This window comes from Aulonocara stuartgranti (genome assembly GCF_965226115.1).
Source record: "Aulonocara stuartgranti genome assembly, chromosome: 9".
Taxonomy (NCBI): domain Eukaryota; kingdom Metazoa; phylum Chordata; class Actinopteri; order Cichliformes; family Cichlidae; genus Aulonocara; species Aulonocara stuartgranti.
Genome location: NC_138960.1, coordinates 22,512,912 through 22,529,466, shown reverse-complemented (window position 1 = coordinate 22,529,466; position 16,555 = coordinate 22,512,912). Strand labels below are relative to the sequence as shown.

At 41.6% G+C, this 16,555-nt stretch overlaps 1 protein-coding gene across 6 annotated transcripts in view; it reads right to left on the bottom strand.

Moving 5' to 3' along the window:
- Positions 1 to 16,555, bottom strand: part of cacnb2a (calcium channel, voltage-dependent, beta 2a) — a 72,550-nt gene that overhangs the window by 55,350 nt on the left and 645 nt on the right. For 2 of the 6 annotated variants that reach the window (XM_082547664.1, XM_082547668.1), the window contains exon 2: positions 15,104 to 15,196. In XM_082547664.1, the coding sequence (XP_082403790.1) occupies positions 15,104 to 15,196 (93 nt within the window). The other 4 variants (XM_082547669.1, XM_082547672.1, XM_082547666.1 and 1 more) reach the window with 3 other exon arrangements.

Sequence of the window (16,555 nt, the reverse complement as noted above, 5' to 3'; positions counted from 1 at the left end):
AGAGGAGCTTGTTGATTATCTGAAGTCAACTTGGACTACACTGGTAACACACTATGCACTTAAATATACTGCAGTGCCTGCAAAGTCCTCACATTTACAGGTCTCTTTTAAGTTTGGCAATGAACACTAAATTATTTCATATGCATTCATCTCAATTGGTTAGAAAGCAGCAAACAGGCAAAGAAGTTGTGTTTCTAAGACTCTCAGAAACCATATTTCAAAACTTTCCCAGTATAATTTCGACACTTTATCATAATGAGGTTAAGTTTTATACGCACTGATTGCCAGGCTCTTACTGGAGGTATTGGCATGAAATTTGGTACAGGTCTTCCTGCTTTCCTCAGGATTTTCCCCACAACTTTTTTATGTGGCCTTTTTACAAGCCAGAACCACAGATCTTATAGTCATGCAGTATTTGTCTGCATGCAGTTCTTAAAATATCACAGTGACTTGAATAAGGCAAGCAGACAAACAAGCCCAGTTTGCAGTTTGATGGCCTCATGCTGGATGCATGCTTTGCTGTCCTTTCCTTGTTGGCTCTGTCTTTCAGTTCTTCCAGGAAACTGATCCGTGGAGCTGAACAGAGGAATCAAACCTGAAAACAGTGTGCAGCATTTTGCTACATCCTAGTTGATCGATGCCCTACACACAGTGAATAAGCTGCATGAGTTTCCTGATGCAACACACCTGAATGGGCTGAGCTCAGGAGAATATAAAGCAGACCTTAACCTGGTTGGCTGACTGACAGCCCCGTTTATTCTTTGATCTTTTATATTCACACTCATTCATCACTGACACTACAAAGGTACTGACCCGTTGACAGATATGCCCTATTGTATTGTTTCTTAATTTCTCTAATTACACATTTGGCGTCATCTAAGACCCTAGTTGGCCTCCCTCTCGTCACATACTTTTGAGCCAGGTTGTGACAGTAATGATTTATTGTAGACATATTAGGAAGATTAATGAGGAATCAGTACATTTTGTAGGATGGGAGAAGCATCTCCTTACCCATGACCTCACTATTTCCAGACCACTGAGAGTTTTAAAACTCAGACTGCCAGCCGTAACTTAAACGGGGTCAATGCGCACTGTGTCACTGACATCAGTGTTTCCGGGCTGGAGCTATACTCTTCATAGGCTTCCACAGATAGTGTATAGATCACACTTTCCAGTCCAGCTGTGACGTAAACACAGTAAAAAAAAAATCCACCTAAATCCAAGACATTCTTCAGAGCCTCTGTGGCCAATTAACGGCTCAGTTCCTGGACATTTCCATATTCTCTGGATAAGTGAAAAAACGCATAATTGCTGCCAAGGAAACCCTGCTCCAATTTAGTCTGCGCTGGCTCGGGACTCCTATCTGGGCATCCATCCCGGTGCCTGGAAAACTGGGAATTCCAGGTCACCCTTTTGTTATGGGAGCTCGGCTCACTCACCACAAGAACACACAAACTCAATTGTTTCTGGGAAAAAAATATCTTTGTCTGAGAATATTCCAGTATTTTCTCATTCTCTGTCTGGTTTCTTTAGTCCACCTAACAGCTCAAAGTTTTTACTTACCTGCTACATAGCTACATCTCTTGAATAAGCCAAGACAAAATGTTAAAAACATGGCTACTCCTGAAATTTATGATCCCTGATGTTTCCTCTTTTCCCACCGTGAGGTCCATGTTTGTTTTCTTTTAAATCTCTCAAGGACTATTTTATGAACGGCAGACAAGTCCCAGCAGGATGAATTTTCATTACCATTTTGTTATTTACGTCCAAACATCTGTCTTATGACAGTATAATGTATCACATGACAACCACGTCAGCCATTTGTGTTTTGTGCCCAAATCAAATAATAACATGATGGTACTAATATGGCCATTTAAGTCATTAAGTATCAAAAACTTAAAAAGGATCAGCACCTCCAAACCTCCAAATCTGAGGCCATGGTTCTCAGCCGGAAAAGGGTGGAGTGCCCACTCCGGGTCGGGGATGAGTTCCTGCCCCAAGTGGAGGAGTTCAAGTATCTCAGGGTCTTGTTCGCGAGTGATGGGAGAAGGGAGCCGGAGATCGCCAGACGGATTGGGGCTGCAGCTGCAGTAATGCGGACGCTGCACCGGTCCGTCGTGGTGAAGAGGGAGCTGAGTGTAAAAGCGAAGCTCTCAATTTACCGGTCGATCTACGTCCCTACCCTCACCTATGGCCACGAGCTGTGGGTAGTGACCGAAAGAACGAGATCGCGGATACAAGCGGCAGAAATGAGCTTCCTCCGAAGGGTGGCTGGCCTCTCCCTTAGAGATAGGGTGAGAAGTTCGGCCATCCGGGAGGGGCTCAGAGTAGAGCAGCTGCTGCTCCACATCGAAAGGAGCCAGCTGAGGTGGTTCGGGCATCTGACAAGGATGCCCCCTGGGCGCCTCCTGGGTGAGGTGTTCCAGGCATGTCCCACCGGGAGGAGGCCCCGGGGCAGACCCAGGACACGCTGGAGAGATTATATCTCTCGGCTGGCCTGGGAACGCCTTGGTATTCCCCCGGATAAGCTGGAGGAGGTGGCTGGGGAGAGGGAGGTCTGGGCCTCTTTGCTTAGGCTGCTGCCCCCGCGACCCGGCCCCGGATAAAGCGGATGAAGATGGATGGATGGATGGAGTATCAAAAACCACACCACATTAGCAGTGTTTCTGTTAACTTGGTACCATGCTAAAGTTAGCAGGTAGCTCACAGCACTGCTGCATAGCCTCAGAGAGCTGTCAATAACAATTAGGTCAGTGTCCACTGTGTATATTTTGTGTCCAGGCACAAAACAGCCTCTATGTCATCTGACATGTGGTCACTTCTTACTATAGCATCAGACAAAGGCACGTTTAAACAGTCTAGTTGTGAGTTGTATCACCCCTCTGCTAGCATACCTTGCCTCCTTATACATTCACATAATCCATCAAATGGTCTTCCAGATGGATGTTGCATCCAGGTCGAAAAACGCACAAGTGTCTTAAACCTGCATTCTTTATAAATTACACCAGGGGGCGACTTGACAGCTTCCTTTCTTCCTCTCTCCGTTACCTCAGCAAAGACTTTTCTGATGACCTTATGTGCTCAATTGCTAGTTTTAAATCTTGTCAAGTAGAACATGAAGTCCTTTTTGTAAATTATGGTAATTTTAAGATTTCACAAAGGAGGATAATTCAAGACATGCTAACCGGCTAATAACTTGTTAATCCAAAATCATTAGCCAGTAAGTAGGCAGTTTCAGATCAAGCACTTGGTTGTCACATCTGGTGTCAAAACACAGAGGTGGTCATAAAGGCTATGCCCATCTTTTATGTTATCTGTTATACTGTCAGATTATCTGTCCTGATACAGTAGGTAGTTTTGTTTTTTCTCCACATGAAAAAGTGATCTGTTTTCTCTTTGTTATCCTGATGGCTGGGGAGTGAGTAGATACAAACTAAGATACAGCAAATTCATTGATAACTTTTTTTGGCAGATGAATAATGCATTAATATTCCCACCAAATCCCGATCTCGAAACACACCTGGATGCGCCTCACGATACACTGACTATAGAAAAGAAACTGTGCTACGTTGTTTCACATGTACCTTTAAAGAGTTTATCAGCATTTCTACTGCAGGAAAAGAACTCAGGTTGGTTTCCTCAGATGTCACTAGCTACTGGTGCTGCATCATGCAAGCAAGAAGGCCTAGAAAACAAAAGGTGGAATGGAGTAGGCCCTGCTGTCTTCAATTAACTGAGTTTCCGTGAGGAGTGTCTGAGGCTGGCTATTCATTCTGTCAGACGGAGTCCCATCCGGCCAGGTCTCCGTGCTCCACATTCCATCGAGAGCAGAATTGTGTTCCGCCCCATTTCAGACGTAAAACGGCGGTTTGGTGCTCCATATTGGAAACATGTGAGAGGAGTGTCATAAAGTTCAGCGCTGCACCGCCCTCTGCCAAAAACTCTACTCATTATATTAATTTCCCCATGCTTACTTTGTGCACAGTCATTAAACACAAACACATGCTGCCAGTGATACTCCACCACAGCGAATGGTTTGTTTTCATGCAAACACCTCACACATGGGGCTTAGATGCTCCGGTGTGGCGTTTCCACAGCTGGTCCTACACTAATCCACTCATCAGTTAAATTAAAGCTTACTCAGTTGTACAGTAAATGTTGATCCAGCCTACTGCAGCGCATGTCACACAAAACCAGACTGCGTAACCAAACTAGAGCAATGTGCACAGGAGCACACTGGCATTTTTTCCTTCTCTATAATATCTGCGATAACGTTGTTGTTCCAGTTCAGAAGCATTTCAAGACAGACAATAATAATCATAATGGGCCCAAATGCCTTGGACCCTTTTCAAAGAGCTCTCTGAATGAGAGAAGGCTGCTTCTGGCTGAATTTAGAAGACACAACTGGTGTATTACTTGCTGCTCAAAGTATCACATAATGAATTATGAACCCATGAGTTCTTTTTTGGAACAACTGGGTGATACTAATTTATTTATGTACTGATGAAGATTTCCTTTAGAGCACTGATACAGGTTTCTCTTTTCTTTTGGACATTTTAAATTAAGCACAAATTTAAAGTAAAAAAATATTTTTAAATATTCTACTGAAACATGTTTTTGTTGTCTCAGTTTAAGTCAAGTCTGTAACATTTAGTGTACTATTATTATATATTTCACCGCCACAATCTTACACCTGCTCTGGCAGCCCGTGTTCACATGAAACTTCAGGTTTACTTTCATGCTAAATTGGGATAAAACAAACAATTATGTAATTGTGTATAATTTTTTCCAATAAATGTATTACTCATTGTCTAAAAAGTGTAAACCTTGCCTGCCCAACATTTGGAAACCCACATATGAAGTTTACTTTCACATGACACAAAGAAGCAAATCTTCAAAAATGCCATTTTTGATTAACACATGGGTATAGTTGACTGTTGCTGTCTGAAGATTGAATATTTACTCTTGTAAAAAAAAAATCAAGGATGACTTCACACTGCCGTTAAGACTTTTATGTGCTTAGATGTCACAGTTTTCGTCATTCTGACGTTTTTTTTTGTGTGCTCAGGACATTTTGTCCCAGAGGCGAACAAGTTACCATCTCAGATCTGTGGATGACTTCATAACTCATTTTAGATAATTATATAAAAAAGTCTACCTCATGAAAACTTTATCTTTGGGCTTTAATAGCGGTGAGGCATTTTCTCTCTGTGCATAAAAGACAGATCTGCATGTACAGTATGTATTTGAGTGGAAGACTCAAAAGTGAAATGTGGCCATCTAGTGGCAAAATGCAATGCTTGTCTTTTTCTGCAGTACTGGGGAATTGTGGAAGAGGGAAAACATGATTCATTTTTACATTGCTCTATTGACGAACACTGGAGGCTGCAAAAAGCAGAAGACATTCCCTTTCTTTGTGCTGTACATAAAGGAGTGCACAAAAACCCACTGAGGCTGACTGACAAAATTAAGAATGCACAGGACAGTAGAGAAATAAATGCATGTGTCATCAAATTTTCCATCTCGGAGTCATAGCTATTAGAAGAAAAACACCCACATTTTCCTCTCACTGCAATTTCATTAAGCTGAACAGCCACAGTAGACTCGTTGTAATGAGCTTCTGATTGCAGACACTAGCACATAAAAGACGCAAGAAATAAACAAGCAAAACCCAATAAAGTCAAACTGTCAACAGAGCATGTGCCTGCATTGTGAACCCACAGCATTCAAAAACATTACCACCTCACAGCTCTCTCTCCAAACCCTGGAATAAATATGGAATAAAACATTTATCATGTCTGGCAGCATGCAGAGTGAAAACAGAGCTCTGCAGAAAACTGTCAGGTCAGTTCAGGCAACTGAAATATTTCAGTTAAATCCTGCAGCACTCAGGATTGTTTCTGGATAGAGATCTACAGCAGCAGACAACAGTGATCAACATCGAGGGAAAAAGCTGGCAGGCATCCACTGACTCTTCAGACTGGTGCTTTCAAGCAGCGCTGACATTTTCAGTAAAGTTGTGCATGCATGGAAACACCTGCCAAATAACCTCTGAATTATTCATCCTGAAACAATTAGTCTTTGCACATATGCTGGCAACTGTAGGCTTCATCGCCTCTCATTCTCTCACTATCACATGTAGTCTATCCTGTGTGATAAATCAGCATCAAAGCCACAAACTCACATATGGAAGCTCTGCTCTCCGGCGATGGCCCAGACCACAGCACGGCATGAAGGGGACCAGGGAGGGGAGGAACTGACGGCCGTCTCACAGACTCCCTGTCAGGCATCTACTCAGCCTCGGTCCATGCCTTCAGACTTGGCCCACAGGGTTGTGGACCACCAAAAGGTGCAAAGCAGATAACGAGGACAGCAGGGATCCTTGATGGAAGAGTTAGCAGAGGGCTGTCGTATCCACACCTGCCCCCTACTTCTGTCCACCCCTCCTCACGTGTGCACCTTATCTGCCCCCTTACTCAGAAACTCTGGAGATTCAAAAGTCCGATTCAAATATTCCTTGCTCTTCTTCCTCCTCTTCTACCCATCTCCAGACTGTTGCAGCAGAGTGTCCATCTGAGTTTACCCCACCCCAAAATCTGTGCACGCTCTGGCAGAGCCTCTGTGCTGCCAAATCCTCTGCAGCGCTGCTGTGCTGTGGCAGAGACGTACAGTTGCAGGCTGGCACACTGGTTCAGCTGCTAGTGGATTTAGACCCACTCATTACCACGCGTAAGTTCCTTCTTGGCACAGGGAGGAGGTGGAGTTCTGAGTGTCCTTTACTGACCGCTGTCCCTTGCTTCCTAATAGACGACACATCCTCTATATTCCCTGCCCCTCCTTCATTCATCCAGGGTTCAGTCGGCTTTTAAAAGCTTGACACACACACTGTGGCTATCTTGACTTTTTATGCTCCACTCCTTTTCTTTATTTCTTCTTATGCCATGACTCAGTCCTCATTTGCACTGGATTACCCTTCTTACTTTCTCTGTGTGAGGACAGGCACTGAGACAGCTACTGGTTGCTGAAGAGACTGCACTGTGCTTTTAATGTAACAGAAACAGTGTGTGTCTCATGCTGCGAGCGGAGGAACAGCACAACGCTGCCTGTGGTGCAGGGGGAAGTCACTCGCACAGTTCAGTCATGCTGGAGTGCTTTGTGTGACTGCAGAGCTGGTGTGTTTGTTTCTTTCCCCTCCCGTCTCATCTCACACCTCCTCTCCACTATTATCCTTTCCCACTGTGTTCAGGTGATTGAGTCCAGAAGGACATCCGGCCTCACTACTCCATCACAAATGCTGTGTCAGCCATAAATGCACATACCCGCTTCATGCCACAGGACAACTGTGGTAGAGAGGGGTGGGTCACGGGTAATATTCAATTATACAGCATGACTGTGGATGTGCTTTTGTATCCAGCTGGATACATAGATTTTAACTTTGAACCTTTCCAGCAGTGATTTCAATTAAATCATCAAAGTAATGTATTTTGAAAATGGTGTAGCAAATATAGTTTTATGAGCACTGACAGCAAAGATTCCCTGAAAATACAGATTTACAACTGGAGCTAATAAAGCCAATAAAAGCAACACTAATTTCAGCCAAAATACATAATTTCATTTTATTTTAAACGGGAAGCCTTTGCTTTTGCATCAGCAGATTATTAAAAAGTGAGGAGCCAAACAGATTCTAAAACAAATGAGCTTTTCTTTCGTGCTAATAATAAAGGACAGCACTGAGCACATGTATAAACCGAGCTTAAGCATCCCTCCCCCATTGTCACCTACCTTCAACTTTTTTAGTTTGCTCCACTCTTATATTGTGCAGAGCTGATTCTGATGTTGAAGACATCATCACTTACTCTCAGGCTGAGGTGGGACAGGCTGCAGTTTGTCAGTAGAATAACAACATGATTTCTGCTGTCACAAAGTGCTGCGTCAAGATAAAAACAAACCCAGTTTTCTGTCTCCATGAATCACAAGTGATTTTCCAGGCGCCTACTACTTACGAAAATAAAAATATCAAGCATTAGGTCAAGTATCATAATTTATTCTCCAACACATTGGCTTTAACTGAGGTTTTAAAAGATTTACCTAAAGACAGATGGGGTATTTCAGGGCTAAAATGAGAGCCAGGTCAATTTTTTTTTTTTTGCTGAAATTTTATTGATGAGAAATGTAAAAAAGCAAATTCACGTCAACATAACAAGTTTTAATTTTGGGATATTTGAGGGAGAGTTTTAGATCCTAAAGAAAGTGCATGTTAATGCGAGGAATTTTTTAATGAAATAATCGCTTCAACGTCTTCTGTAATACGCTCACAAACATGGAGAATTAAATGAAAATGTCAGTAATCTCAGATCTGCATGCTTAGTAAGACTTTAATTATCTTGCCTCACTCTGTTTTTTTTTAATTCAGCCAATTTTGTGCAGTGTGAACAAACAAAACACATTATAATATAATCAGTGAGCATTCAGTCAACAGGGGCTTTTTCTAAACGGTTCAGTAATCTGTTTTCATGAATATCCTCTCTTTCTTATTTTCTCTTTCCCCTCAAACCCCAACTAGACAGAGCCGATGTCTGGCCCTCTCTGAGCCTAGCTCTGCCAGAGGTTTGCTTCCTGTTTAATGACTTTTTCTTTCCCACGGTCACAAAGTGCTTGCTCACAGGGCGTTATCTGAGGTGGGGATTTTACCCTACAATATACAGCACCTTGAGAGGACCTTTGTGTATTTGTGCCATAATCTATGTCTATTAGTGTTATATTAAAACGTTATTAGAAAGAGTATTTCTCTACACAATAACCCTGAACCCTGGACTGCGGCTGTGTGGCCTGTTGTGAAACTTTGTGCTCATCAGTGATAATATACACGTATCTATTCATCTCCTCAAGTCTGACAACATAAACCTGCCGTGATCTTTTATTATCGTTGAAGCCTTTTTAGTTTACTGCCAATATTTCACAGGCTGACATGTGTCTGCGGTGATGGAAAGGCACAATTATAAACACAGAGCTGTGCACCTTACAGTGAGAGGGGAATCATGTCTATCAGTTAGCCTGTCAGAGGCTGTCACCCTTCAATGGTAATAATCGCTCAGCTGCTGATGTCATGGATAATACTGCAGGGAAACAGGTCTCCACATTGAAGTACTCCCAGTTTAATTTGGGTTCATTACAGCCTTTCTGGATGCATTTTCGCAGTCATACCTGAGGTACTTTACCCAAGAATCTGCACCAGTTTCTGCTTTTACATGAGTTAACATGCACACACTGTTAGGTACTAGGAACTCACTGTGATCATGAAAGTAATGTAACAGTGAGAGATGTGTCTATTCTTCCCCCCGGATCTGCATCACTATGCAGAAGACAGTTTCAATCAATCATAGGGGCAGTAAGAGCAAGCTTTCAAGGCATAAGAAGGAGCTAATTAAATGAATCCATCTTATGATTAAAGCACAAAAAAAGAGAATGGACACTTGTGTTTTACACCACAACTTTGAGGATGGATTTTGCACTCTCATGAATTTCAGTCATGTCCTGCAGTCTCCAGTCGTTGAAACATGATCAGCAAAACTTTTTATCTTTCTCTCTCTCATCCGTGATTCATCTAATACAGTACCTGCTATTTAGATAGATATTATTTGAGTGGAGGATGATGATCACTCGTAATAACTGGGCTGTGACCTTGGCCACTAGGTGGTTAATGGATCAGCTCACTGCCAAATTAATTTATCAGCAGGACTGAGGAGTGGGAGGATGCATGGAGGATTCAGGTCAACTGTGAAAGCAGGGCATGCTTTGATGTAGTGATAACAATGTGCGCCTTTCTCTTTGTTCCTTCGCTTGTCACTTATTAAAAAAACAACAGACTGAACAATAAATTCCACATTTGTGGCTTCAGTGTCAGTATTATTAGATAAAAATCATACTGTTACATCACTTACAGTTTTGCAACCATATTTGGCTATCCATGTATTTCCACTCAGTTAAATAACCCCAATAACACTGTTTGTCCACTAGATGGCAGTCTGGCACTGCTGCAACAGCCGACTGAGCAGCAGTAGTGCTTTACGGTTGCTTTTTTTGTTTCTAGATTTTCACTCAAGTACAGTATCTTACTCTGGCCAACATTACTGCAGTCTGAAGCCAGACATTACATACTGTTCTCCAGAAATATTTACTACTGGAAAAATCTTGACATTTGTTGCTTAAAGTTCAGAAAAGGTCTGCAGGGTTAATGCTACAATTGATCTTTGAGATTTCCAATGGCAGTCACTCCATACCACCAGTGCATATGTAACATATCCATGGCATGAAAACAGACGGGCTGTCAGATTTGATCAGAACCATAACGAGCTCTTTGCGTCATTCCTTTTCTCCACTGACTAAAATAATAATAAAGGGAACGATGAGAAGGAAAATGGTTGCAATCACTGAGTGAATGGGAATGGGTTTTTATGTGTTCACCACATGCATTCATGCAGACTTTCATCTGCAAATCCATCTCTACAGACAGAGCAGGTCAAACTGTACCAATATACTGTGGAAAGTTACGGGAGTGGGAGACATCATAGAGAGGTGAAAGAGCCAGAAGGAGGCGGACAACACAGAGGGGAAGTGGGAAGCTTGGTGCAACCATTTACATAAACATAACAAGTGTGGGAAGCAGCAGTAGGTTAATTATGACATAATGCTCTGTGAGTTGTGCAAATCACAGTCTCAACTACTAAACACTGAATCTCATTTTTCACTGTATATCATTTCAGCACCTCACCCGGCGCACGCAAATTATCCTCCCCTGAGCAGGTGCTCCTTATATTGAATCTATTCTTCAATTTTTAACTGTCTGCTTTCTCTAATATTGAATTTCTATTGAAAACAAATGACATAAAGACTGAATATCTTATTTTAATTGGCAACTAACAAGAGTGGAGCCAAGAGGTTATATCCAGTAAACATTTTTCTACCACACTCACATTTGAAGCAGGAAGTCAAAAATCCAGAGTTGAAATTTTAAGCTGCTCATGTCAGATTTACCCAGTCAGTATTAGCCCCACCATCCCCAACTTCACAATCCAACATGGCAGCAGTGCTTTTAAACAGCAGTAGAACATAAATTAGCCAAACAGAGAAGACTGAACAAGTCAGCAGAGAAGCACCTTATACCTGCATTCTCTTTAAAGGCCAACAGGGGGCAACAGCTCTGTAAAAACATTTCCTCTCCTATAAGCATATGGGAAAACGGCTCTGAGATTTGACCTCTAAACTCTTTGCTGACTAGTTCATATGATCAGTTGCTTGTTTTGGGCCATGCTGAATAAAAATTAAGTCTATTTTGTACATTTTAAAAATAGAGGATATGCTCATGAGCTAACAGCTTGAGTTTGATCAGTTGATAGCCAAGGAGAATACGATATCGCCACAATGACGATGGTGAAAACACTTCAAAATGGGTCTTTGCAAACCAGTGGGTGATTTCACAGTGTAGATTAAAGTGTAAAGTGTAAATATCCTATGAACTTTATCAACAATTAAAACATTTTTAATATGTATGAGTCCTTGCGTTGTACTGCTAGATAGATGGCAGTGATTTACCATACTGAGAGGAAAAATAATGCAATGTAAATTTCTGTGCTACCTTGGTGTAAATTTGTGGTGTCAGCCTATAAAAATGATGTAGCTCAGACAGTGGCAAGAAAGCTTTGTGTGTTGCACTTGCAGGTTTGTTCTTCATTATGATGGACACAGGTGGGTTGGCAGTTCAGATCTCATTGCCTTACAAGTTCTACATTTATGACTGTATTCTCGAAAACGATGTGCCTATCAGCATGATGTAAGGCAGATTTGTCATCTGATTACACTCCAGTCAACTCAGTGGAGTCAATAAAGTCAAAGGAATTCAAAGAAACCTATATCTATAATCATTTCATATCTTTACCCAAGAGGCAAAGGGCAGACTGACACCCTGAGTTGAAACTCATCTGACAGTTTTCCTGGCTTGTTTGAAAAAGAGTAATGTTTTTGTAAAACCTGAAATAACCTGCGAGAAGTATCCTCGCAAGGTCTGTGTCTTTTTGTTTTATTCACTAACTGGGCCAAGCTTTTATAGACTCACTTTTAAGCCATCCCTCTGCTAGTATTTAATCCTGTTGTTTGTTCTGCATTTTGTTTCTCACCCTCTCTAAAGTACTTTGTTAACTCTGTTTTTAGAGAAGTGCTATATAAAGAAAGTTTATTATTATTCAGGGTCACGGAGGACTGGCTGATTTCCCAGGATGCATTAAGCAAAAGCAGACACTCTAAACACAGTGCCAGTTTACAAATGGACGATCACTCACAGTGGACACTTACGCCAGTTGTAAGTTTAGAAATGACTACATTCAATTCTCTATTGTCAAGAGGCTCGCAAATTCATGATGTCGAAGCTGGCTCTTTATTATACCTGCTTAGTCATTCACAAACACACAATCAGTCAGCTTAGCACATAAGCCCAGAAGTCCCTGGATTCATATTCATCCATGTAAAACTCCCAGACTCCAGCGCCGGTGAAGTCTTGGCTAGTTGTCTGACAACTTCTCAGAGAGAAAAAAATTGTCATACACATGACCTTTCTCTAAAATATTTTTTTACAGATTTTACATGTTGTGTTGTTATTTATACTTTTGCTAATCTAAGTTTACCAGCTACTATTTCCACTCAGTTACATCTACCTTTTCTTTGAGTCTCACCACATATATTTTCTAAAAATAAGGAGCTGATCCCTAAAATAACTCCGAGGTGGACAAACATGTATCAGCTTTCATCAACTTGATGCTGAACCATCTGTTTTTCTATCTCGGGCTGACGTAAATGTCTGGGCAGTTAAAGGAACTCTATGCAGGGCGCCCAAGTGCACTGTATGATCCTGATCTCAACACTATTTATTCGAAGTTTTGACCCCTCGACATGTGCAGAAAAAGATGGGACAAAGCAAACAAAACAATCTGCACTCAGTGACGCATGTTTGCTTACACAGCAGCCCACCTTCACATGAATAAAAATAAACCGTCTACCTGATGGTGGTAAAGTTTGCTAACAAATCTATGACAGTTCTGCCCTTCTTCCTTCTCAATGGAGAGCTGAGCTCCACAAACACCGACCTCGCTACTCCCACGGCTGAGCGGTCTGGTCTTGCCTGAGCCTCCATCCTTCCCAGCCTCCTCCACACTTCCCCCTCCCAGGCATCAGACCATGACCGCAGAGAATGTCTCTCATCCTTTCTCTACTCAAACTACTCCCCATCTGCCCTCTGCCCTCTCTATCTGTAAGAGCATGAGTAATTCTGTCATTTAGGAGTGTTTGCATGGAGTTACTGCGAGACTGTATTGATGCTCGGAGCTGCGTTGGCTTGATCACACCGTGACCCTGGTGAGATGTTCTTAAGACGCCCACATGTATAAAAGGATTATGAAGCACAAAAACAACAGGTTAAACAGGAGGGTGAGAGGCAGAAAATATACAAGAGATCATGTAATTTATTGAGGAGACAGTCACTTATTTGACACCCTTACATGCTTTTATACATTCATTACAGCAACAGTTACTCTACAAGTTCCACCTCAAAAACCTGATATAATAAAAATGATTAGATCTGCTATGTTTTTGAATAGAACTGACAACTAGATTATCAGGTAAACCAGTTAAGGGAGATCTTTATACTCTTAGTTCTGTGCTCTAACATGTGCGGGCAAATCATGTCTGAGGCTTATTCAGTAAAGGACAGAGTAATTTTATTTTAAATATAGGATGGTTCAGCACCTCAGACGGGCACTGGGTTGTTATGTTTCCCGCCGAGAGATGGTTTCCAAATCCTAAATCCAGTTGTGCATGTTTAAATAATAACAGTGAAGACAACATCAAATGACAGGCTGATTAAAAGGCACTGAGATCATGAGTGTGAGTGGTGGTGTGAGTATAGCTACTTAGAGAGTACACTCTCATACATCTGTAAGTATGACTGAGCATGAGGCAAAGAGAAATAAGGTCAGAACAAAATGCTGTCATGAAAACATAACTGAATAACAGTATTTACACTGTTATCTAAACAGAGGTGAAGTTACTGGAAGGTCTGCTATTTCTGGGGGCCTCTTGCAGCAAATATCTCAAAGAAGATATTTTTGCTCTGCATGAAAGAGACTGTCTGACTCCCAAAAAGCATAATTCCTCTGCTCCACACCATCTCTTTTCTGTCTCTCACTCAAATGCCCTCTCATTTCCCTAACATGACGATGCAGACTGACAGTCGTTCGCAGCAAAGCTAACCGATGACTCTGACTGAAGGGGAACTCCTCATTTGGGGGAGAAGACTGTGGGAATGGACATTAGCTCCCAAGGGTGGTGGAAGAAAAAAAAAATCAGGGAATTTCTCCCTGAGCAGCTTCGGTTGAGCTGCAGCGCCTCATTGAGAACTTCTCTGTGGCTGTGAGATGAAGTAGACAGCAGCCTAGGAGGTGCAATTTTGATCTGACCTCCTCCAGCTTCCCGTCGCTCTGCTGCTGCCGTGCCAAAGACGAGGCGATCTGTGCCTCCTCCAAAAAAGGCAGAAACATTTAAGCAGGAGTGTTCATCCTTAACTCAGCCCATACTGTCCCTTTGCAGGTCTGCTCAACAAAGACCAGACTCGCTGAGTGTGTACCTCACAGGGTCTGCTTTATAACAGGTCACAGTGTCGCTGTGCACTCAGTGCACAGAAGATGCATATCAGATGAGAGGCTTCCATTTAACATACTGTACCCAGCAGTGTTTACAGAGGGCTTTCATCGCAATGCACATCTTATTGCTGATGGATGATGATGACTGAGCCTGAGCTCTTACACCAGTTTGCATTTACTGTCAGGCATTTATACAAACACACAAGTGTTAGATTCCAACGGGAAGTAACTGCAGCCAGGAACTTGAATTATACTTCATGGTACTCTTTTATCGTGGTCAGCTACATCTTTGTTGTACCTTTTCAAAGACAAAACTATTTTGGTTTTAGGCTTTGGGCACCAACAGATAGTTTAGAGATGACAAAAATAAGACACCGATAGGCGAGATCAGCAAAAATTCAAATCACCACCCTTACCTGGCGAACAAGGCTGTTGGTTGTTGTGTCGGACGAGGTGCTTCCATCTGAGCCTTTAAAGCGACCTTTTCTCCGAGCTCCTTTGCTTTGAGACTTGAGACAACAAAAAAAGACAGGATAAAACTGTTTATGAGGAATCTTAAAATCTTAAATCTTAAAAGAATATACACAAGACCATGCAAACTAATACATTTTCCCCATAACAGATTTTAAGTTCATGTGCAAAAATGCATTCAGCAGAAAATAATATGAGACTCATAAGTCATTAATGTTTAGCAACAAATGCAGCAACTGTAGTTAGATCAATTTCATTATCAATATGTTTTCTCTATGAAAACTCCAAGTACAGGGTGAGATCTCAAAAAAGGTTGTTTCTGACAAAGATTATCTGTGATTATGAAAGCCAATAGAGCAATTTTAAGTTATCTGAGTGACCAGTTCTGCTTCCAACATTACAGCCTCCGTCTTCACTGATGAATTTCATTGCGTAGTTGAGTGGAGTTGGTGAGTCATTTCCAGCATAAAATAATTTTTTATACCAAAGCATTCAGTCAGTATTATAGCCAGTGTCAGCCAAGCACTGACTTCCACTGTTTCTTACTTATTACAGATTTGAGTGTTTTCACTTAAGGTGTAATGTTATGACGTGTTTCAGGAGGTTAGGTAGTCGTGTAGGTAGACAGCTTATTTTTCAAAAGTGGCATCCTGGAAAAGTAATGCACGAAATGCAAGAAATTCATTTCAAATCTGCTTTTTTTTGTCCCCCTCAGTCGAGACCCCTCGACAAATACCCCAGGACCAAACAGAGATATCACTATACGTGTTAAATAAACTCACTTTACTCCACAGAGCAATTATATAATTATATATAATTTATTATCATTTTTTCATTATTTTACCTGCAGAAATACACAAAACCCGTTTTAACATGTTTTAGACATTACAATGTTTTTTCTTTGAGACTTTACACTAGCTTTAAACTTAAATGCCGCTTACCTGCCACTAAAACAGCCAAAACACCCGCTAAAGCACCTAGTACTTAGTTACTTTCGTTTACACAGCAGTACTTTGAACAGAGTTCTTTTTGCATTACACTCGTAAATATGTAATTTCTACCACTGGCTTTACAATTGAAATACTTCCGGAAATATGAGTTAATTTGACGAGCGGCCTGGCTAGCTTACTTCAAAACGTCGTGATATTAAACTAATACGACATGTCAAACTATTTTCAGTCCCTGAACGTGAATATCCAAATATCAAACCTGACCCACAAATAAGTAAAAACAAACCAAAACAAAAAACAAATTAACAAAAAATAAAGATTCGCCCTCGCGACTTACGAACCTCAATCAAAACTTTAATGAGGGCACCTGCGCTCATCAGCACGCGCAAAGGAAGCGGACAGGTTGAGAGCAGGTGAGCTGTTTGACGTCTCTCAGCGTGCAGTGCC